General features: G+C 45.9%; 1 protein-coding gene across 11 annotated transcripts in view; it reads right to left on the bottom strand.

Annotated features, from left to right (window-relative positions):
• The window catches only part of DIS3L (DIS3 like exosome 3'-5' exoribonuclease), a 33,125-nt gene extending 11,696 nt beyond the window's left edge, over positions 1 to 21,429 (bottom strand). For 2 of the 11 annotated variants that reach the window (XM_047736601.1, XM_047736602.1), the window contains exons 1-6: positions 20,573 to 21,032; positions 19,575 to 19,728; positions 6,929 to 7,064; positions 3,570 to 3,746; positions 2,352 to 2,430; positions 1,280 to 1,459 (exon numbers count right to left, since the gene is read on the bottom strand). In XM_047736601.1, coding sequence (XP_047592557.1) covers positions 1,280 to 1,459; positions 2,352 to 2,430; positions 3,570 to 3,746; positions 6,929 to 7,064; positions 19,575 to 19,728; positions 20,573 to 21,017 — 1,171 coding nt within the window. In that variant the 5' untranslated portion in view covers positions 21,018 to 21,032. The other 9 variants (XM_047736603.1, XM_047736604.1, XM_047736606.1 and 6 more) reach the window with 9 other exon arrangements.
• Between the last annotated feature and the right edge of the window lie 3,204 nt (positions 21,430 to 24,633).

The following is a 24,633-nucleotide window of genomic DNA, read 5'->3' as shown; positions in this document are numbered from 1 at the left end:
AGCTATTTTAAGTGAAGTGACAATCTGAGCAGAGAGTTGAAGTGAGGGAGGTTGGCGTGAGGAGGTTTGGGGAAAGCCCGTTTTCAGTGGTGCAGAAGTCAAGATGGTCAATGTGGCAAGAGCAGTGATGATGAGGACAGTGACAGAAGGCAGCCCAAGCCGGTGGGACCCTGCAGGCCATGGTAAAGACTTTGGATTTTATTCTGAGAGAAACAGGAAGCAGTTACTGGAGAGCTTTGAGCAGAGACATGACAGGACCCAAAGCCCTTTAAAGGGACTCCTGTGGCTGGCTCCCATGTGGAGAAGAGGCCATTGGGAGCAAGGGAGGGAGCAGGGAAACCAGTGAGGCGGAGATGGGGGACCACATCAAGGGGTTCTAGAGGACCCTATCAGGAGAGATCCGGCGAAGTGTGGGAGCTGCCACATTCAGGCCACATGGGACTTGCTGATGGGTGAGAAAAATGTGGAGGGTTATCCCTGGGCCTTTTGGGTTGGCCACGCGTAGAACAAACCTGCCATTTATTGAGATGCGGAAGACTCTGGGAGGAGCAGGTTTGGGGTTAGAAATCAGGAGTTTGTTATCAGGTGTGTTAAGTAGGAGGTACCCATTGGACATTCCAGGGAAGATGCCAAACAGACAACTGAGGAGACGACACCAGAGGCCGAGCAGGGGGTCTGGGTTGGAGAAGCAGAGCAGGAGGAGTGGAGGACATTCAGCGAGCCGCCCAGGCACATCCCAGAGGTCAGTAAGATGGAGAAGCTCCAGCAAAGGGACTGAGAAGGAGCACCCAGCAAGGAAGGCAAAGCACCTAAAGCCAAAGATGACACAGCAATCTGTTGGCCAAATGCTGCCAAGGGTTACAGTGCCCAGGGCTGTAGGCAGTGAGGTCACTGGTGCCCTTGACAAGAGGTCAAGGGTTTCTGGGCAGTGGGGACACCTGAATGTAGCGGCTTCAGGAGACAATGAGTAGAGAGAACACAGTGGTAGCGGTCTCCCTGAGTCTTGCCACACACTGAAGCAGAGGAAAAGGGCAGCAGCTGGATGGGATGAGGGACTTGAGAGGATTCTGAGTTTTGTTCTGTTCTAGGATGGGAAAAATGATGACTTATTTGGATGCTGAGGAGAATAACATCAATCAGCAGAGATGGGGAAATGGGTAATGGAGGAAAAGAAACGATAGCAAACCTTAATAACTGTGGTATTTCTAGATCGTTCGAGAGAGAACAAATAAACGTCCTTCGGAACACCAGAAACCAAGAGGCCTGCCGGCGGGCTCACCTGTGGGCATGGGCTCACTTGGGGGGTCTCCCAAGGCCTTGTCATCACTGTCATTCTCACATAGGGCAGCCGTTCTTCCTTTCCATTCATTTTTAGGCAGGAGTTCCACAACTACCACATCTCCATGAATCGAGCGATTTCGAGCCTTCATTCCATGGACAAGGATGTCACTGACTAAACCTGTGTTTGGGCAGGCACAGAGAGACCCCGTAAAGCTGCGGGGGCATGCCACATGCAACATACTGGCCCCGTGGAGAAAAGCTTCCTCCTTCAAAGGGGAGGCCAAACTTTGTCCCACAGGTTAGGAATGAAGAAACACAGCCAACACGTCCTCTTACGCCACGTGCTTTTTAGAAGGGCTTCCTCTGCCCACCTCTATGGCAGGTGACCATTCCCCACACAAGCCTATGGAAGCCCATGCTGGAATTTTGTCAGGCCTACAGGGGCCATGCAGCCAGGGAGTGGCGAGCAGCCCAATGAATCACAGGCCCCGCCTGACTCCTGAGCAACAGCCAGCAGGAGTTCTCCTTCTCCTCCCATCCAGCCATGTCCCCTCAACTTTCAGGGTGTTTGTACCCTGCCATTGAAGACCAGGACCTATACGCTATTATGATACAGCTCATTTACACATTTTCATTTTCACCACTTTTAAGATTATTCCAGTTAGGCCACACTGGGCAGTGTCTTGAAATCACAGTGACACTGCCTCCACAGCACCAGTGTCCGCCTGCTTGCCAGGTGTGAGAATTCGGGCAAGCTACTTTGTTTCTCTCTATTACACTTTCCTCCCATAACCTTGTGGATCCTCAGGAAGAAAAGGGGCCAGACAATGATGGTATCTACTTTCAGTGCTTAGAACTGTGCCTGATGTAAAGTGGGTACTCAATAAAATTTAGCTCTTCTCATTTTTACAAATTGATTGCAATAAAATCAGAAACTATGGATAAAACAGGAGCGGGGGGGGGTAATCTGACAGGCATTTTCGATGCAACAGTTTCAGCTTTGTTTTCTTCACTGTGTAATACCAGAATAGAATTGAAGTACAGAAATTTAAGTAAGGCTTATACTGAACCTGAATCTTTACAGCTGGCTCCTTGAAGTCGAACGAAAGCTTCTATTTGTGCCCTGTGTTTGTTGACATTCAGGACTCCCTAAAATCATAATAAAAATCAATTGAAAATTTTTTTTTCTGCCCACTTTGCCTCCAAAGGTACAGTTTGCAAAAAGTATGTGAAAATATCCCCAAAATATTCTTTTAAGGTCTGGGATCCCTTCCTTTAGGAGGAATATTCATCAGTAACGTTTCTTTTCTCCAGAGAACATACCATCATTTTGAAGTATTCTTGGCTACACCAGGTGTTGAAAGTGCCAGGATCTATCTTACCTAAGTGACGAGTGGTCTTTAAAAAATTTCTTCCTCAAACATCCTCCCTGGAATGCTGTAAACTTTACTACCCAGATGGAAGCATTAGTCGCTCTAGACACGCTCATTTAAAATACCCACCTAGGGTCGCCTAGGTGGCTTAGGCAGTTAAGCGTCTGACTCCTGATTTCCTGCTGGGCGTGGAGCCTGCTTACAATTCTCTCTCACCCTCTCCCTCTGCCTGCCCCTGTCCCACCCCCACGCTCTCTTAAAAAATAATAATAATAATAATAATTAAAATGCCCACGCTTTAGAGAAGGACTTCAGCGTGTTCTCAAACTTTGGACTACGTAAAAACTGAGCTGCTTGTGCAAAATGTCAGATTCACAATGTAACAGTTCTGTATCTTGATAGTGGCGGCAGTTACACAAATCTGCTGATGTAATCGAACTGCGCACGCACACATGTCAAACTGTCAAAATCTGAATAGTAATTTTACCTGATTCCTTCTCAAGATAGCTTGACAGCTTCCAGGTTCAGGGTTCTGGGTCCTGGAGGACCACAAAAGACTCCCTGAAAGGGGCAGGAGAATTGCAAAGGAGCGAAGAAGCCAAACTTCACCATTTTGTCAGATCTCCATACCTTGATTCAAAAACATCTCTTTACAGAGACGTGGAGGCATTTACTAGGCTAATTGTGTGACGCTCAATATCCAACCTGATTAAGATGAGAGAATAGCACCAGACCAGACAACAAGGTGTCCACAGGAAGAACGACTCCCCGATCATCTTAGGACATGGACAGCCCTGGCTTACTCATGCCCATCTTGTTTATGGCCTTTGAAATTAAAGGCCCATGACAGGCCAGTAAAGCAGAGAAGAAAACATTCCGGCCAGGCCAACGCCCTCGCTTCATGACGGCACTCACCTGGATGTAGCGTCCAGATTTAATGCCGGCTTCTAACACTTCCAGGGGAAGATGTTCTGTGTACTCCTTCCCGTGGCTCTCCTGACTCTCGTTCTCTCTTTCCCGTCTAGACTGAAGGATAGAGTCACAGAGCTCGTGGGCGGCCTTTAAGTCGGGCCAAAAATTGTCCAGGTAATTCTGCATTTAATAAAGGCACAAGAGAAGCATGGTCAGAAGATAATGGTGCTGGGCTGCCTGGGTGGCTCAGTGGGTTAAAGCCTCTGCCTTCAGCTCAGGTCATGATCTCAGGGTCCTGGGATTGAGTCCCACATCGGGCTCTCAGCTAGGCAGGGAGCCTGCTTCCTCCTCTCTCTCTCTCTCTCTCTCCTTGTGATCTCTCTCTGTCAAATAAATAAAATCTTTAAAAAAAAAAAAAAAAAGAAGATAATGGTGCTGCCTTCTGGCAGGATCACGGAAAGTCTTGCACAGGGAACTGTGGGCGTGCGGGCTGGAGGGGGTGTTTGGTGAGCACTGCCTCCCCGAGCCTCACATTCCTGGAGGTTTCTACCACCTCACTAATCCCCGAAGCGGGCCAAATTACCCCAGTGAGGACCTTCCTACCATGGAATGCTTACTTTGCACTTCCGAATCTCCTCCCCCGCCCCAGCACGCACGCACGCACGCACAACTGTCCTTCCTTTCTTCCCATGCGTCTCACTGCTGCAGACAATGGCCTGCAATGAGAGGACAGCTCTTCTGTGCACACTCTCTTCCTGTTTTTTGTTTTTATTTTTTTCATCTTGAAATGTCTGAATTTCTAAGAAACTTAAATAAGCAAGTAAAAATAGAAAGGAGGGAAGTGTCTGTGGAAACGTGTCCCCCCGCCTCCCCGGCCACTGGCTATGACAAATAAGCAGAGAGGGGCAAAGTAAAGGCTTTCTATTCTTCTCAGGCCTTCTCCTAAGCTCCCAGAGTCTTGGTGACCGTCGACAGATGTGATAACATTCCTCGGGTAGTCGTTGCTATTAGTTGTGACGACCTGGTACGAAATGTATCTTTGAAACAAGCAGCCAGGGTCCCCTCCATGCAGACTTACTGAGTGTTACTGCACCTCTCAGTGTAATATCTATAAGAGAGACCCTTGATCAAACACCCAGCACCACCCACAAGAGGATGGTGTGTTGAGGCCAGCTGTGCTATGTCTGGAGTACACTCCCCCAAACGGCTGGCTCTCACTGAATAACATCAGTTTTACGGGTGTTTTTTAACTCAACTTTTTTTTTTTTTTTAAAGATTTTATTTATTTATTTGACAGAGAGAGATCACAAGTAGATGGAGAGGCAGGCAGAGAGAGAGAGAGAGAGAGGGAAGCAGGCACCCTGCCGAGCAGAGAGCCCGACGCGGGACTCGATCCCAGGACCCTGAGATCATGACCTGAGCCGAAGGCAGCGGCTTAATCCACTGAGCCACCCAGGCGCCCCTTAACTCAACTTTAAGGTAGAGTCTTCTAAGGTAGAGTCTAGCACATTCTCTTTCTCCAAACTGGAAAGAAAACACATTATAGGGTGCCTGGGTGGCTCAGTCTGCTAAGTGTCTGCCTTCAGCTCAGGTCATGATCCCAGGGTCCTGAGATCGAGTCCCGCATCAGGCTCCTTGCTCAGAAGGGAGCCTGCTTCTCCCTCTGCCTGCCTCTGATCATGATCTGTCTCATGATTTGTCTCTCTCTCTCTCAAATAAATAAGTAAAATCCTAAAAAAAAAAAAGAAAAGAAAAAAAAAAAGAAAACACATTATCCTTCTTGTCAACACTGGCATTTCTCCCACTGACTGCAAGGTCCTATTCAAATCATTTCCTTTCTCTCCCAAGTCCTTTGAGAAGTTGTACCTGTGCTAATCAGTACCCTGATTCCATGGTCGCTTACCACCACCAAGCCTTTGCCACTATAAACCACCTCTCTGTGAGGATTTATAGTCTTCACTCTTCCCAGCTAACTTCAAGTCCCCAAAGGAAATTCTGGCTTTCCTTCTCATCTGAACTCCACAAGTATCTCTTTTTTCCCTGTCATCATTTGCCTCTATGAAGCCCTTGGTCACACAGTTTGCTTAGGAGATGCTAGACCCAAGAAAACCGTACTCTCGGACTGGACTCCAAAGAAAAGTAATTTTAACAAAAAGTAGAAAAATGTAATTTTAGTCAACTGTCCTCTGCAGGAACAAGACATGATGTATTGCAACAGAAAAAACAAGTGACACTGCCATTAATATCCAGCGCCCCCGGAATTCTCTGCCATGCCAGAACACTTTTTCATAGCAGGGCCAAGAAAATTCTATTGGCAAATCTTTAGCAGTACACGCACCTGGGAACTCTTATAGAATCTACAATTCAAAATCCAACTTGACTTTCTGTAAACTGACAGGGGTAATGGAGGGCCTCATTCGAGGTTCTGAATCAAAAACCGATACCAACCACAGGAACTTGATGCCTACTGGGCAGAACACAAGACCAGTAACCTAATGGGAGATTAACAGCCATCCCACTTTCCCAAAGGGTCCCTCCAAACTAGGAGAACTGTGTTGCTGATACAGCCCAAGAAACGGTCACCAATAATGCTACTCCTGTCTATGATCTGGATACCAAGCTGATATGACAGCTTTGCTAACCCCTTCCTCTATCTCTACTAACCCCAATGCACAGTCCTAAGTGGGGAAGAGCAAGGAACAGCAGAAAAACAAGGCTGGCTTATACAACTATGCGGCATGGGTACTCAGAAAAACAGAGCAGGGTGGGTAAGGGAGTCAGAGTGCTGGGGTTCTAATCCCAGCTCCACCACTCGCTACCTGTGTGACTTTGTGTGAGCTGCTTAGCCTTTCTGTGCTTCAGTTTCCTCATCTATTAAATATGGACAGTAACATCTAACTCACGGGGCTGTTGCAAGAATTAAATGAAATAATACACTTAGAACGGTGCCTGGCATAGATGAATGCTGGCTATTACTATTAGGTGGAACCATGTAAAACTGCCATTTTGTAGGTCAAGAACAAGAGAATCCTGGAAATTTTATAAGATCCAACCTATTCTCACCATCATCATTCCTAATACTGTTACTGTTATAACTATGTACAAGTTCACGGTCAATAGGGGGCTTTCGGGGCTGACGTCTCAGATGCCGTGGATCCTACAGTCACAGGGAGTCTGCCTAAATTTGCTGACTTCAAGATCGCTTACTTGGAGAGAAACAAAGACAGGAACTCCTTGGCCACAGTCTTCCTTCATTCTTTAATTCCCCTTTTCAGTATTGCCACTGGGATCGAGAGCATGATGGGTACCACGGAGCACACGAACACACACAGATGCACTTAGGGACACAACAAATGAAGTACCTTGAAGGAAATCACAAACACTCCTTCCGTTTCACTTCCGTACTGCTGGACTGCCTCTTCGTCTTCTGTCACCATAACGATTGGCATCTTATCCTGGCAGTGGTGATAGTACCACACCGCGGCGCGGTATATGCTCCTGGAAAAGCAAAGCGCACGTAAGCCCACCCAAGACAAGCTGCTGATCAAAGCTTCACACCTGGCTTTTACCCTGCTCCCCTTCAGCATATGCAGACAACCATTTGTTCATTCAACAACTAATTCCCAAGCACCCATTACACACATATCCTGGGGTGGGCACCCTGGGGATACAATGATGAATCAGAGACCCTGACATCTCTTCTTCCTGAAGACATCCAACTCCACAGCAGCCTCCTTCATTTCTTGATATGGCCTAGAAACCATGTGGCTCTGCCATCTTTTCATACCATTGAGCTGGCATGCCGTGACACATGGCACCACATGGGTGACAAGCTGTACTATGTGAGGTTTAAAAGATGAAGAAACAAGTCTGGCTAAAAGCAAAATGAGGCTGCAAAGAGCTGAAGACCATAATCTAGTAAGGTCTGCCGTGGAATCACAGGAAATGTCTGAAAATCTTCCTGATAAGAACCGGAATTGGAAAATGCAGCCTAGGCCTGAAGACGTGTGTTCGAAATTGAATTAGGTTTCTGATGATGTGTATAAACTCGGGACGGCCAGTTTCCATAGGCATTTGTTCCCCTTTCTGCAAAGTAAGATGCTAGGAAAGGTTCCTATAGTTTTAGGTAAAAAAAAAAAAAAAAAAAAAAAAAAAAAAAAAAAATTTAGCCTGGGACGTCTGGGTGCTCAGTTGGTTAAGCATCTGCCTTTGGCTCAAGTCAGGATCCTGGGATCCAGTCCCACATGGGAGCCTGCTTCTCCCTCTGCCTGCCACTCCCCCTCTTATGCACTCTCTCTGACAAATTAATAAAATCTTATAAAAAATTCAACTAATGTATACTGTACAAGCCTGTGTAGTTAGTAGTTAGGAAGCACGATCATTCTCAGTACTCACATGTGACCTAATCTAGAGAACTATTTGTTATCCCTTTCTGGTACCGAGCCCTATGGTAACTTAGGACTATAATTAAGGACTCCGTACGTATCAGTGCTTATTTCACTTTAGAGTGTTTAAATATTTAATGGCTAGACAGATAAAGAATTACAAGGAGAAAGACAATTTAAATGTTTTGTATGGATAAGACAGTTGAGAGCTTAAGATCTCAAGGGCTCTCTGCAGAAGAGTGTGGCAGAGGCTATAGGTGCTCAGCACCTATGCCCCAGGCCCACTTCGGACTTCAGCTGGAGCGGGATGGCCCTCCCATCCTACCCCCGGCCCACTGAATGGAGTCAACACCCCTGCAGAAAGACCAGCTGAAGGCGGAAGTCTCTTTACCACCCTCGCCTCTTCTAGACGCCTTCTGAGGCACATACTATACAGCTTCTCAGAAGTTCCCAGTAGGACTGAGCCTCTGTTTCCCACATCCTTAATAACTGCTTTCCCTCCTTCTGTCTCAGGCCCTGCACTTCCTCACCCCTGTTTCAGGGAACTGCCCCCTACATCGACAACCCACACACAACTCCTTGCTTCAGGCTCTGCTTATAGGCGGTTCTAAATGGTGACATTATACTTTCTAAAACAGCTTTACCAGAATTAACCTACCAGTTTGTTTAACAAGACTGGTTGGGATATTAGAGCAACCTATACCAGAAAAACTGAGATGATCTTAGCTTCAAAGTGGACCTCTTCCCCCCCTTATACACACACACACACACACACACACACACACACACACAAATACACAAGCATTAAAGTTATAAAAGCCAGCTGTTAAGATCTAGGACAAACTCACTCTGAGCATCTGTGGCTCCCTTATGACAATTTCTAAAATACGTATGTATTCAAACGATAGATCTAAAATAGTGACACAGTCAGCAGTTCAGTATCAGTCAGAGTTCTAGAGTAACTGCTGGTTTAGAGAGCCACGCAAACTTACAGCTATACCTGGTCTGCCAATTTTCCATGGATTCTCCTCTCTCTCGAGGGTGATAGCAGTGCTGCTGGAACTCATTAGCAAAGAGAACGCAGTCATGACGCGTATCCTTCAAGAGATGTCGCAATTTGTTATACTGTCTGGGACACAGAGAAAAAGAAATCTGAGATAGCAGGCAATCATCTACTGCCAGCTCGTGCTAAGGATCAAAGATGAGGCATTTTAGGACAAAAGATTGAGTATTTAAAACCCAAGAAACACTTATTTATATTGGTCTTAGTGCATGTAGTACTACTGGGCTGCTGTTTCTCGGTTCTGCCTGCTAGAATGTGCTCAGGCAGGACCTCATTAATTAGCTTGTGGATCAATCACCCCATCCTTTCCTTTCTAGACTTCTGGCCATTTGTTATGGAATTATATGACCCTGCCCCCCACAGCCCCCTCTTCAAAGGCTCGTGTGAGACCAGAGGCAAGCAGGGTTTAGTGCTTTATTTCTGTACCTCACTTTGTTCTATAAATGGCATTAGGCACAAGTACCTTTTACTTTTTGCTGGCAGCCTGGAAAAGGACATGTGAAGGAAATAAATTTGGGGGTTTATCTGTGAATTCTATTTAGGCAGCCCCCTCACTCACACGAATGAGGTCTAGCTTCATCTGTCAGATAAAGAATAAACTTTAGGTTTCTCCCATCAGGAGATCCTTCCAGTAATGCTAGCCAAAGTCTCACACCAAATATGCAGCCGCATGTGGGTCAGTTTCTAAGATGATGCTTTGCTTTGTTTTTAAGAAGGTGCTTTTCAGGAGCGCCTGGGTGGCTCAGTGGGTTAAGCCTCTGCCTTCTGCCCACGTCATGAACTCAGGGTCCTGGGATCAGCCCTGCATCTGGGATCCAGCTCTGCATCAAGCCCTGCATGGGCTCTCTGCTCAGCGGGGAGCCTGCTCCCCGCCCCCCCCAACTCTGCCTGCTGCTCTTTCTACTTGTGATCTCTCTCCCTCTGTCAGGTAAATAAAGAAAATCTTAAAAAAAAAAAAAAAGGTGCCTTTCAATCTTGCCATTTGCAATGACATGGATGGAACTGGAGGTTATTATGCTGAGCAAAATAAGTCAATCAGAGAAAGACAATCATATGATCTCTCTGATGTGAGGAATCTGAGAGGCAGGGGAGGGGGTTGTGGGGGGTAGGGAAGGAAAAAATGAAACAAGATGGGAGGGAGACAAACCAAACCGTAAGAGACTCTTAATCTCACAAAACAAACTGAGGGTTGGGGGGTGGGGTAGGGATAGGGTGGCTGGGTGATGGACATTGGGGAGGGTATGTGCTATGGTGAGTGCTGTGAAATGTGTAAGCCTGATGATTCACAGACATGTACCCCTGGCGCTAATAATACATTATATGTTAATAAAAAAATAAATTAATTTTTAAAAAGTGCCTTTCAATAGTCTAGGTAATATGGAATACAGAAATGTTCACTTACCTTAAAGGAGGCCTATTGTTTATTTAAAACTGGACTGATATTAAACCAGACGTTAAATTAACATATAAATTATCCAAGGCAGATGATTGGCATTTAACATGTGTTTTAATATAACAAAATTTGTGCCCTTCCATTCCCACCTCCAGCCCACTGCTGTGGATTTAAAAAAAAAAAAAAAAAAAAAAGAGCCTTCTCATTAAAGCAAAGGCAGAACTCTCCAACTTCTCTTCTTTAAATAAATGCTAATCACCAATATCTGTGTCATCTTAGCACTTAATTAGAAAACAAGAAACACTGATTTTATTTTCTTAGTAATTCTAATTTTGAGCTATTTTAAAAAGAATCACCAAGTAATAGCACTTCTACAATTTCATAACAAACAAAAGGATTTAGTTTCAGGTCTGTGAGCAGCAGCTTTCCTTAACAGCATCCCACATGTACAAATAAAAGCCACCCCGCCCCCCAACTCAGAAATGCTTAGGACATGTACCTGGTCATTTTCCCACCTTCACAAAGATATATTTAAAGTCAGTTTTAAAACCTCTAGAAAGGGGCACCTGGGTGGCTCAGTGGGTTAAGCCTCTGCCTTTGGCCCAGGTCATAATCTCAGGGTCCTGGGATCGAGTCCCGAATCGGGCTCTCTGCTCAGCAGGGGAGCCTGCTTCCTCCTCTCTCTCTGCCTGCCTCTCTGCCTACTTGTGATCTCTCTGTCAAATAAATAAATAAAATCTTAAAAAAAAATAAATAAAAATGAAACCTCTAGAAAGACGCCTGGGTGGCTCAGTTGGTTAAGTGTCTGTCCTGGTCTCAGGTCATGATCCCAGGGTGCCGGGATCCAGTCCCACATTGGGTTCCTGGCTCAGTGGGAAGACTGCTTCTCCCTCTGCCTGCTGCTCCCCCCCTGCCTGTGCTCTCCCCAACCCCTGACAAATAAATAAAATCTTTGAAAAAAAATAATAAAACTTCGTAGAATATGCATTGAAGAGCCTACACCACCCTGTTTACAGAGAACCGTCCCTGCACAATGGTAAGGTGAAGACTTTCTGCTTTACACATTTCTGTAATGCATGAATTTTAAATGAGCCTTATTTCTTAAGCAATAAAAGATTTTAGAAGAGATTTTATAAGCAACTGTAATTATTTCAGAGAAAATGCCGAAAAAATATTGCCTATTTTTCCTGATCTTATCCTCCATGGTTTTTGCTCCCTTTGTTGACCATAACATTTTTCTAGACCCCTAAAAAAGCACCTGAACTTAGTGCATTCATTTGTTTGCTAATTTTCTTCCATACTAAGCATCCTTCATTTGGCAAATGTTTGCTGTGTTCCTTTTTTTATTTTTTTAAAGATTTTTTTTATTTATTTGACAGACAGAGATCACAAGTAGGCAGAGAGGTGTGGGGGGGTGGGAAGCAGGCTCCCTGCTGAGCAGAGAACTCATTGCAGGGCTCGATATTAGCCAAGGCAGAGGCTTAACCCTCTGAGCCACCCAGGGGCCCCTGCTGCATTCCTTCTATGTGCCAGGTTTTGTGCGCCACTGAATGCCCTCAGGGGACTCCATCTAGGCATCTCGTTCCTGTCCTTTATCCACAGCACCCTGCTCACAGTGAACATGACAGAATCACATATTCCTCAAAAAAATTAAAACAAGGGGCGCCTGGGTGGCTCAGTGGGTTAAACCTCTGCCTTTGGCTCAGGTCATGATCTCAGGGTCCTGGGATCGAGTCCCCCATTGGGCTCTCTGCTCAGTGGGGAGCCTGCTTCCTCCCCTCTCTCTCTGCCTACTTGTGATCTGTCTGTCAAGTAAATAAATAAAATCTTTAAAAAATTAAAACAAGAACTACTGCATGACCCAGCAACCGCACTTCTGAGCATATACCCCAAAGAACTGAAGACAGGGTCTCAAGGAGATGTCCTTATTCCATTGTTCATGGCAGCATCTTCACAACAGCCAAGATTTACCAAGAAGGCAACCTAAAGGTCCAACGACAGGCGGATGGATAAACAAAATGTGGGGTATACATACAAGGGACTATTATTCAATCTTTTTTAAAAAGGGGGTTCTGACACATGCTACAACATGGATAAACCTTGGGGCGCCTGGGTGGCTCCGTCGGTTGTGTCTGCCTTCAGCTCAGGTCATGATCCCAGGGTCCTGGGATGGAGCCCTGTGTTGGGAATCCCTGCTCAGCAGGGAGTCTGGTTGTCCTTCTGCCCCTCATCCCGCTAGTGTTTTTATGCTCTCCCAATCTCTCTCTCTCTCTCTCTGAAATAAATAAAATCTTAAAAAAGAATGGATAAATGTTGAAGACATTCTGCTAAGTGAAATAAGCCAGACACAAAAGGGCAAACACTGTATAATTCCATTTAGATGAGGTACTTAGTCAAATTCATAGAGACAGAAAGTAGAATGGCTACTGCCAGGGGCTTGGAGGGGGAAGTGGGTGTTAATGTTTACCAGGTGGAGAGCTTCAGTTTACAGAGATGGAGTAAAGTTCTGGAAAGGATGGTGGTGATGGTTGTATGAATGTGAATGTACTCACTGCCACTGAGCTATTCGCTGAAAAATTGTTAGAATAGTGAAGCTGACACTAATTCACTACAATTTTAAGAAACAGCTAGACTAAGTGGCAAAACAAAATAAAACAAAACAAAACAAAACAAAAGAACCACCACTCATTTCAGTGGGAGAAGTGGCATGAAGGGGACAAGTGCAGGGTGCAGAGAACACAGGAGGGCTGGGGAAGGCCTCTGGGAAGAGCGGACACCTGAGAGAAGGACCATTGAGAGTCAGTGAGACAAAGCACCCAAGGGAGCAGAGGGAGGCACAAAGTTCAGGAGAGCAGACAGTGTGATTCACATGCCCGAGAAATGTTTCCCAAATGCGTAAGTGAACTCACAATTTCTTGTGACAACAGCGACCCAAATATAAGACAGCAGTGTGTCAGGACCCACCCTGACATTTTCAGAACCCTGTAACTGTTCTGCCAAGCTCTGCACACATCCCCGGATTTGTCCAGACGCCCGCCCTCTGCACCCGGGATTCTCCAGCCCTGTCCTCCCCCAGGGACCCATGTTCCATAAGCCAGACCCGGGTGTTTACCACCAAATTAGAGGAATGACACAGCAAAATATGGAACTTAACAGAAAGGATGTTCTCAATTTAAAGTTTTGCTCCCATATATTTTCCTTGGACGTGTCCTGCATGCTTCCGTTTGTCAGCTACCTATCAGCCGGATAAGACGAATGAACAAATAGCAGAAGAATATTAATGGGGAAAGCAGGAAAGAGTGAATCACTCGGAGTGTGACAGCTGGGTTTCCTTGCAGGCATGTGGGCTTACGGTTGTAATTTAATAGGGCATGCATACAATATAGTCATATTTTTTGCCGGTCAGGGCTGGTGGTGCGTACGATGGGGTTAGATGTATGAGTGCGCCGCCCAGAGCTGGCAGAGTGTCATGGTGCCTTCAACAAGTTTGGCCGGGATGACAGGAAAACGGCAGTTTCAGAGAGTCAAGTACAACAAAACAATCTAAAATTTTAAAAGGTCCAGTCTTACAGAAGAACCCTAGTTTCCCTGGACTGGCTTAAGCATTCCCCAGAGCTCTATTATTTAAAGAGTTCAAACAATTTCTTAGCGGTAAGGCTACGCTTACCTTCCTTAGATGGATTTTTGTACTATTTTCACTCAATGGTGAGCTTACCCACCTTGGCCTGCTGACTGTATGCTCTGCGGATGAGATGTGGGCTTCCCCCAACCAGTCGGCAGTTGCACAATACTGTGTTCCTTCCATCAGTTTTTGCAGAACCCTGCTAGGTTGTCTTTGGTAGACTTATTTTCAGAGGTCCTTCAGTTTTCCACAAGAATTTTTAAAGTTTGTGTTTTCCTTTATAATAGGTGTATTCATTTTTTTGTTGTTGTTTTGTTTTTTTGAAGTAAGCTCTATACCCAGTGTGGGGCTTAAACTCATGACCTGGAGATCAAGAGTCACATGCTCTACTCACAGAGCCAGTCAGTTGTCCCAGGGTGGTACTCTTAAAACATTCTCAATGGAGTATACTTTGGACCATCTGAATGCCATTTAGCTGTACTGCCATTTGGAAGCCTCAAAGACAACCTCAAACTCATGACCTCTAGCTCCACCCCTCTAGACCTCCTCTAGTGCTTTCTCTATCCAGTTATGTAAACCTGAAACCTTGGTGTTAGCCTTGACACCACCTTCCCCCTCTCCTTACATATCTAACGCCACTACTAAGTTTTATAGGTTTTATTTTTTAAATAACAGCTTAACTGAGATATAGTTCATATACGCTAAAATTACCCTTGTAAAACCTAACAATCAATAGCCTTTTGTGTGGGCAGAGTGATGCAACCATCACCACGAAGTCCAAACATTTTATCACCCCGAAAGAGAAACTTAGATCCATCAAGCACTCATTCCCCATTTCCCTGGCAATCACTAGTCTATTTTCTGTCTCTTGGATTTACCTATTCCAGGCATTTCTTTTTTTTTTTTTTTTAAGATTTTATTTATTTATTTGACAGAGAGAGAGAGAGAGCAAGAGCGCACACAAGTAAGCAGAAGGGCAGGCAGGGGTTGGCGGGGAGGAAGCAGGCTCCCTGCTGAGCACGGAGCCCGATGTGGGGCTCGATCCCAGGACCCTGAGATCATGACCTGAGCCGAAGGCAGAGGCTTAACCCACTGAGCCACCCAGGCACCCCGGCATTTCGTTTTTTAAAAGATTTTATTATTTGAGAAAGAGAGAGAAAGAACACAAGCTAGTGGAATGGTAGGCAGAGGCAGAAGCGGGCTCCCTGCTGGCTGAGCAAGGAGTCTGATGCAGGGCTGGATGGCAGGACCTGGGGATCATGACCTGAGTGGAAGGAAGATGCTTAACCCACTGAGCCACCCAGGTGCTCCTCCAGGCATTTCATATAGATGGAATCATACAAAAATGACTTTTTTTGTGTGGCTGATTTCTTTCACTTGGCCCATTTTCATGTTATAGCACATGTCAATGCTTCATTCCTTTTATGGCTGAACAATATCCCACTGTACGGATAAGCACATTTTGTGTAACCATTATCAGGTGATGGACATTTGGTTCCGTTGCCATTTGGGGGGCTATTAGGAATACAGTTGCTAGAACATTCTTGGACAAATTCTGCATGGATATGTTTTCAATTCTCTGGGTTAAAGACTGAGGAAGTTCTACGGACTTTTACCTACTAAGATGCTGTTGGAAGTATCTATTTCTTTCCATCTCTAAGCTACCAACTCCTCTCATGTGAACTAAAGGAATAGCCTCTTCTCCACAGCCTAGTTGTCTTTTCAAAATAGGCATCTGATTATATATATTACCATACCAGCTTACGACTGTGCACCAACATCCCTGAGACCCCTCATCCACGCCAGGGGCTTTTTTCAGTTCCTTGAATGGAGCAAACCTCCCTCTCTACCACCCTGCACAGCAGCCGACCTCCCCTGCAAAGCTTTTCTCCTTTCTCTGCCTGGTTTACTCCTACCCACCCTGGAGAGCCCAGCGTAGGTCTCTCCCTTGGGAAAGCTTTTCCTCGCCTCCCTGATGAACAGGGGCTCTCCTGAAAGCAAGCCCCTATCCCTTGGGGCCTGTGGCACCGTGACAGCTCTCCACAGCTCACCATCTGTTTTGTGTGATTATCTGAGGACCACTGTTTCCCCCCCAACACTGTGTCTCCTTCTGTTCAGTGCGGCAGCCTCGGTGTGAGCACGCAAATGTTTGTTGAATAAACAGACGAACACCTGCATACAGGAATGAACACAATGGATAAGACGGCCTCCCAGAGGCATTAAGCATCCCTCATGGAACAAGAAGGTGTAAACAAGAAGGTGTAATTATCCCGAGCAATCAAAAAAGTGACTTCTTTCATAATGTCTTCTGGAATATACTTAGAAAAACAGGCATTTCTGCATTGACAGTATCAAAATCAAAATACAAAATCATATTAAGTACAGAACCAGATTGGAGGCTATGTCTTTTTAATGGGAAACTCAACTCTGGTGATTTCATTTCAGTAGAACAATGTCATCCGTCATGTTAAATTAACGTTCATTTGCAGTCTTCTTATTTTGTAAGCTTTGCTTATTTAATTTGAAGGTCTGATTTGGGTTTAGGGTTGCAGGAAGTACTTAAGCCTGAGGACTTTACATCCAGATTTATGTTAAAACATATTTAAGTAACAATAGAGCAAATTAAGACTGGGTGTCCAGGGGGAAAAAAAAGTTGATAAAAAGTCTTATAAACAAGGACTGAGTAACACTGATCTGTTGGATGGGGAGTTAGATCACTTGACTTCTTAGATCTTCTCCAACCGTAATATTCCCTAATTCTAATCTTATGTTACATACTGAGAAACAGAGGCGTGAACTGCTGAGAGTCTAACAAAGAAGGAATTCCGAAGGGGGCAAAAGGAGAGAAAGCAAGGCAGACACTTACACCAGACACTAGTCCAACCAGGTTTTTTTTTTTACTGACAAGACTTTTTTAAGCAAAAATGTTCCTCAAAACATATCAAATAGAATGAATTATTTACTAGTATCTCAAAAATCTCCAAAGAAGAATGGAAAAACATAAGAAGACATTTCCCAACATTAAATGAGACAAAACACCAGAGGGCCTCTGCTAGGCCACTTATGGTTAAATACAAAAAGTCCAACGACTTACATTTAACACTTAATGAAGTCCAAACTAATAAAGTGAATTTCCTGGGTCTTCTACATTCAAGGGCTGTGATCAATTATAAAGTCAGCTTTGGACACAGAACATTTTTTAGGGCCTTGGTAATTTTGGTCATTTAGGTCTTTGAACATGAATATAACTGCTGGCTGCTTACCAGGTAAACAAACGACCAAGCCCCAAACATGCCAATTCCTTTGCCTGCCTCTTCTTTCCCTTCATCAGTTACATTCAGTACCCCTGCTTTAAACCAATCTCTCTCTCTCTCTCTCTTTAAAAAAGACTTTATTTATTTATTTGTCAGAGAGAGAGCGAGCACACAAGCAGGGGGAGCGGCAGGCAGAGGAAGAGGCAGGCTCCCTGCTGACCAGGGAGCCCCCGGGATCATGACTTGAGCTGAAGGCAGACGCTTAACTGACTGAGCCACCCAGGCGTCCCTTAAGACCAATCTCAAACCTACTTCCTTCAGAGGGCTTTGGGCTGAACCCTCACACACTGTATTCACCTCTGCACTTTGCATAGTCCACATTAAGTCATATTGCCTACGTGAAGGGTGTGCAACCATCACCTTCTCACACCTAACCCACCAAGACAACATGTTTGTTGAGAGGGACTGATACAGCTGACCCTTTAACCTGGGTATGACCTACAAGGATCCACTGGCACATGGAATTTTTCTAGTAAATACAGTACAGCACTGTAAATATATTTTCTCCTCATTACGGTTTTGGTTTTTGTTAAAGACCTTATTTATTTGAGAGCGACAGTGTGTATGAGCGCACAAGCTGGGGGCAGATGGAGAGGGAGAAAATGCCTGGGGGCCGCGGACTTGATCTCAGGAACCTGGGACCATGACCTGAGCCAAAGACAGGTGCTCAACTGACTGAGCCACCCAGGCGTCCCTTCATTATGGTTTTCTTAATAATGTTTTCTTTTCTCTAGCTTACTCTATTGCAAGAATACAGTTTATAATATGTAATATACATAACGTATAAAATATATGTTAATCAACTATTTACGTTATTGGTAAGGTTTCTGGTCCAAGTAGACTATTAAGTTTTGAGGGAACTGAAAATTATACATGGATTTTTCTCCGTCCAGTGCTCTGAGACCCTAATCCTTATGCTGTTCAAGGATCAACTGTACTTCTTTTTGTACTCCATAAGGCCTGGAACTCTGAGCTCAAAATGTGCTGACCAAATAGGAAAACCAGGGTGATATCATATCGGCCTATTTCACAACTGCTCATCCTTTGTTCTCACATTTAGTATTTTTAGAGACACGGTAAAGCGGTGGAAATCCAATAGTTTCTCATCAAGTTAACTACTTTTGAAATGTTCAGGAGAAAAGACATTTAAATTCCAATTCTTTGCTTTTGAATGTCCCAGGAATTGGTTTTTAAAACCACCCTTAATATTAAAAATATTTCAGAAAACAGAAGTTGAAAGGCCTCGGCAGAGTGCTTGCAATCCGAATGATAGCGACAAATTGATTTTTGTAGCAGAAACTGAAATACGACCCCTGGAGCAGCATTCAAACCTGGATGTGTATAAACATCTATATCTTTGTGTCTGAGCAAAATCAACTTCAAACTCATTGAAAAATATTCTATCTGAAAAATCTGCACTCTAGTTAATGCACATTTTTTGAACTGAGCCTATAATAAGGACAACTCATCATTTTCATATACAAATAAACACACTTCATCTTTTACCACCAAGTCTGAGGAAACCACAACATTTAAAAAAGAATAAACACACAGTTTCTGCTTTTTAAATAACTAGGGGTGCTAAGAGGTTGGATGTGTAATTGTAATATGCTGTTTCTATGCAGTCTTCACGTTCAAGTCATAAATCCTTTCCCAATGTCAAATGAAGCAAAACAGTTTTTAGGTATTTGTTTAAAAGGTGAACAACTGTTCTTCATTTAGGTATAAGGTAAGCATTTTAGACTGATTTCAATCAGAAATCCTTTGGCAAATACAGTGAGTATGGCTGGCAGTTATTCCAGTAATGTAAAAATAAAACAAGTTACTTCTGTTTTCATTAAATAAATCACTACAAGTACAATTTGCATCCATAATAAACAGTTTAAATTTTAAAAATAAAATACTCCCCCCCCCAAAAAAGTATAGGCTTCTGAAACAATATAGCTAAAAAATACATGCAAACCCAAAGCCAAGAATCTTAAATACCCATATACTGGGGACACTGCAGTTTATTGATCTACAGTCAGATCTCTTGGCCAGGTGTTGAAGCAGAAATATAAAATAATGTCACTGCATTCCTCACCAGCGAAGAGAATACCAAATATTAGTTCAAAAAGTCCTTTCAGACAAAATAATGAATTCCTCCCCATCCCCTCCAACGACGGATCTTTTCTAAAGGGGAAAAGAAAAATATGCCATATAGAAATAAATAAATAATGCAAAACGGATACCTGCGGCCTCTTTGATGCTGCAACGTTTGACAAGCCGTCTGCATGAAAATAATTCCCTTCAACTCTGGGAACTCAAGGATCTCCAGGTAATCTTGAACAACTTTCCAATCTGGGATCATATAATGAGTCACATCACTAGACAAGAGTTTCCCATCTAAAACATAATTCAAAATGTAAGCAATTAGACAATTGTGAACCTGGCTTATCAGTGCAAAATAACTTCGTCTTAATTACATCCTGAAGTTTTTAAAGGACACAACAAATCTACTTGGGTAGAGGCCCAAAGCTCAGGTCAATTCAGCATCCGCATTTGTTTGAAGCTGTGCTGAGTAAAAGCTCAGTGTGGTTTATGGTGTTGCCAGTGGTGCAGAAGATGACTGATTTAAAAAAAAAAAAACAGGCAAATCTTCAGCACAACCTAAATATTTCTGTGAACTCGCTGACCTACACTCACATTCAAATGGGGTCCTGCGAAACAGACATATTAACCAGGTGTTTCTGCCTAGCAATTTCAGGCTGGTTCTGAGTCAAGCTTGGGTACACGCTCCTAAGTCCCCAAAGTCCCCAGAGGCCAGAAAGCCGGAATCGACTGAAAAAGATGCTCAATGAAGGCAAGGGCAGTGGTTAGACTTTCTACTCAGCCCGCATCTCAGAGAGCTGCTTAGCTAAGGTGTACCTGAAATGTTGACTTTAACCTTAAAATGAGGACTCCAAATCCTAAGGACCCCCCAGGCTCCTCTCCCACCAGAGGGTAGAGAACCAGTCATCTTCCTCCTTCAATCGGCCACCCTTGCAGCTGAGAAACCAAGTCGGGTAAGGTCTAGCGCACGGGACCTCCAAATCCAACTTCCCCGTGACCTTCCCGTGCAACGAGGACCCAAGACATTTCACAAATTTTAGTGCAGAGGGCTCTCCACCGGCTAAAAGTCGCAACGCCTGGGCTAGCAGGTCGGAACCTTAGTGGGAAGTATAAAGTGTCAAAGGAGAAGCAGCAGGACCTCTCGGCACCGCAGGATGGCGCCCCACCTCTCCACGTGGGGCGCGCAGCTCGACACCCCCCCTCCATTTCACTTCCACACCATCCTGGGGTTGCACAAGGGGCAAGTTCCTGCGCCCCTGGGCCCGTCGGGAAGCCCCGCTCGCTCGGCCTCCAGGCTGCGGGGACGCCAGGCTCTGGGCCCTTCCATTTGAGAGGGGGGCCGTCGGGAGGGCGGAGGTGGAGACCCCCAGGAAGCAGCGCGCCGCGGCCGTCAGGGCAGCTCCGGGGCCGCGGGCCTCTCGCTCCCCGCCCGCAGCCCCAACGCCAGGCCCGAGCGGCTGCTTGGGCGAGCGGAGGCCCTGGGGCCTCCGCCTTGGCGCCCGCGCGACTTCGCGCTCCGCCCCCAGCAGCGCCGCGGCGTCTCCCGCCCCCGTAGCCCTCGCTCCCGCCGCCCCGGGCTGCATTCCGCGCTCCGGCCCGGCCCGACCCGGCCCCGGCCCCGGCCCTGACCGTTGCGGCAGGCGGCGGGCTGCGGGCAGAGCGGGCTGTTGCAGGGCACGGTGGGCCGCAGGTAGTGCTCCCGCACGATCCGCAGCGTCCGGCCCTGGAAGGTCCTCAGGAGCAGCACCTTCTCCCGCTTCTGCAGCATGCCGGCGTGCTCGGCGGCTCACGGCTCCGGGCCCCGCGAGGCCGGCCCCAGAGAGCGGCCGGGAGGTGGCGGGCGCAGCGCAGCGCGGGCGGAAGCGAGGCCCCGGCTGCGGGCCCGCCCCCTCGGCCGGGCGGCCTGGTCTATGCGGACTCGCGGGCTCCCGGGCTCTCAGGCACCCCGGCAGCCCTGGCAGTCGCCAGAGCGCCCCGAGGGTTCCCGGAACCTCCCTAACGGCGGAGGCCGCGCCTGAGAGCCGGAGGCAGAGGCGGGAGGGGTGCTCCAGCCCCGCCTTGGTCTCCCCCCCCCCCCCCACCGCGGCCTGGGGGCAGGGAGAGGTGGAATCGGCCCAAACTACGTAGGGAGATAAGATGTGTGGAATCTGTGGAAGCTAAAGTCTTGTGAACAAGGTACTGGTCCAACTCTGAGCGATTACTAGATTTTGTTTCTACCCCGAGGTCCTTATGGGCATGGGGGCTGCTGGGTGGATAATTACTGGTGTTTTCTGTTCCTCGTTCTTGCTTTCCTAAAAGAGCTAAAAGATTCAGCGAGCAAGCCAGAAACCCTGCCAACCCAGCAATTTTTTTCCCTTTAAAAAGTCGTATTTATTTTTAATTTCATGCATTTTTAATCCATATAAAAATTCAAACAATGCAGATAAAAGGAAAACCAATCCACTTCCTTGAGGTTAACACTGTCTGTTCAATCTCAACTCTATGGCGTTTGCAGCCTCTGGCAAAGCAACTTTCCTTTAAACCTGGAGACTCAGGCACAGTTTCTTATGAGATCACGCACTCTTGGTTGGATACCAGCCGCTGTTCTTGAAAGCACTCAACAAGCATTTGTATTTTGAGTTGTACCAGAAGCATTACATACAAGTGTCACATTTAATTTCCTCAAGTCAATGGAGTCAAGCATTATTATCCCCATTTTACAGGCGATGAAGGAGGATTAGGGAGGTTAAGCGGCCAAGGCTACCCAGTTATTAAGTGGTAGAATCAATATTCAAGCCAGAATCTGGCTGAATTCAAAGCAGGCTCTTAACTAATTACTGTGTTACTCACAGATGAGTACAATATATGAAGTCCCGCATATAAGGACTTTATAGTCTACTTGTCGAGCTCTAGTTAATGCAGCTTACCCTGGTGGCTGGGAACATCAGAGCTTCCTTTTGGTTAAAAGAAAAATCAAGTAAATTTAAAGATTAAATTGGCTTTACTTAAGGATTTATGAATCATATGGCATTGCATCTAACAAACACAGAAAAGGAGCACCGAGGAACTGTGCAAAACGGAAGGTTTTTAGGCAGAAGGAAAGTGGAAAAGGAAGTTTCTAACAGAGTGGATTGTTTCAGACAAGGTTACCCTGCTTTGCAGAAAGGGTGGGAGTCTGTCCTGCGGACTACCTCACTGGTGCTGATTAGATAATTCCAGATAGGCTGAGTAAGGTCACATTCCTGGGAGAGGCTGAAACTGCAATTAAGGCTCGGTTTGCTGTCATGGGGGCAATTTGGGGCCTATTGTTCCTTTCTTTTTCCCTCTCCCTCCTCTCTCAACTGAAAAGTGTGATAAAAATTGAAGGTATTAGCACACCTCTCAGCTACCGCTCTGGGAGTTCTCACAGCTTTTACTGATCCTCTGTGTGATTCTCACAGGTCAGGATGTTTTTGGCTGAATCTCTGTGGTATTTGCCTATCAGGACTCCAGGTTCACTATTTTCTAGGTGCTCGTTCTCTTCATTCCTTTTTTGGAGTTCCAGTCTTAGGGAGATCATTTGCTTGGTGGTTTGTGGCTACACACCTGCATTTAAAGCTCCCCCCCCCCCAAGATTTTTATTTATATATTTGAGAGAGAAAAAGAGCAGGAGGAGGGGAGAGGAGCAGAGGGAGAAGCAGATTCCCCGCCAAGCCGGAACCCGATGTGAGGCTCGATCTGGGACCCTGGGATCATGACCTGAGCGAAAGGCAGATGCTTAACCGACTGAGCCACCCAGGTGCCCCGCATTTAAAGCTTTTGAGGGAATATAGTGTGCCAGGGAGAACACTGTTAATTTTTTTTTTTAAGATTTTTTTTATTCCTTTGACACAGAGAGAGAGATCACAAGTAAGCGGAGCAGCACAGAGAGAGTGAGGGGGAAGCAGGCTCCCCGCCGAGCAGAGAGCCCGATGCGGGGCTCGATCCTGGGACTCTGGGATCATGACTCGAGCCGAAGGCAGAGGCTCAACGCACTGAGCCACCCAGCCGCCCCTGTTAATTTTTTTTTTAAAGATTTTATTTATTGATTTGACAGACAGAGATCACAATTAGGCAGAGAGGCAGGCAGAGAGAGGAAGGGAAGCAGCTCCCTGCTGAGCAGAGAGCCTGATGCGGGGCTCGATCCCAGGACCCCGGGATCATGACCTGAGCCGAAGGCAGAGGCATTAACCCACTGAGCCACCCAGGCACCCCACCACTGTAATTTTTATAAGCAGAATAATTCTCAGTGCTTAGAGTGCACTTTGGAGCCATGGTCCCTGTAGGGGCCTACTTAGCCAGAATGACTCCATCTTGGCTAAACAGCCATTTTGTTGTTTATGCAATAAAACTTAAAGTGACCCTGCCACCCCTCCCTGAGGGGAACTTAATTAAAAGCAAGTCTGGGGGGGCCCCTGGGTGGCTCAGTGGTTTAAAGCCTCTGCCTTCAGCTCAGGTCATGATCTCAGGGTCCTGGGATTGAGCCCCGAGTCGGGCTCTCTGCTCAGTGGGGGGCCTGCTTCCTCCTCTCTCTGCCTACTTGTGATCTCTGTCTCTCAAATAAATAAAATCTTAAAAAAAAAAAAGCAAGTCTGGGAAACCAGTAAAATATGGTCGACCAGTCCCTGATAACAGAGCCCAAATACAGGGACAGGTCAGGTCAGGTGGAGATAACAGAGCTCAGAATGCAAGGACAAGTCAGGCCAAGTGGAGACATCCAATCGGTAAAGCACACATACTATCTCCCTAAGCACCAAAGAATGTAAACCCTGCCTTTTGGGCGCCAATTCTGACCTGAGTGATAGGCTAGTTCAAACAGCTACTATAGGGTAAATTGTAATTCAATTGGCCACCCGTGTGTGACCTAGCATGACTATGCAACTTTCTCTGTGTATTACAGTCTCATTGGCCAGTTTCAACCACATGGCCTTTGCTCTATTAAAGCTAGTCTGTGAGGCTGGGGGTCGTCGCATAAGAGATGGCCCCAGGCGGTCGGTTTGCTTCTTGGTGCTGGCGCAAAATAAAGCTTTGCTTGACCTTCGCTTTGTATCAGTCTCACTCCTTTGATCACGGACCCCATCAGTCCCCAAGACTCAACCCAATCAAAATCAAGAAAGTCAAAGAGAGACCCCAATTGAAGCCATCACCTTTTTAAGCCACGTGGCATGCATAGTGTTCATATGTAATTGTTATAACTTCTCC

Source organism: Lutra lutra, chromosome 7, assembly GCF_902655055.1.
Source record: "Lutra lutra chromosome 7, mLutLut1.2, whole genome shotgun sequence".
NCBI lineage: Eukaryota > Metazoa > Chordata > Mammalia > Carnivora > Mustelidae > Lutra > Lutra lutra.
The sequence above is the reverse complement of the archived record's forward strand: the minus strand, read 5'-3'. Positions and strand labels throughout refer to the sequence as shown.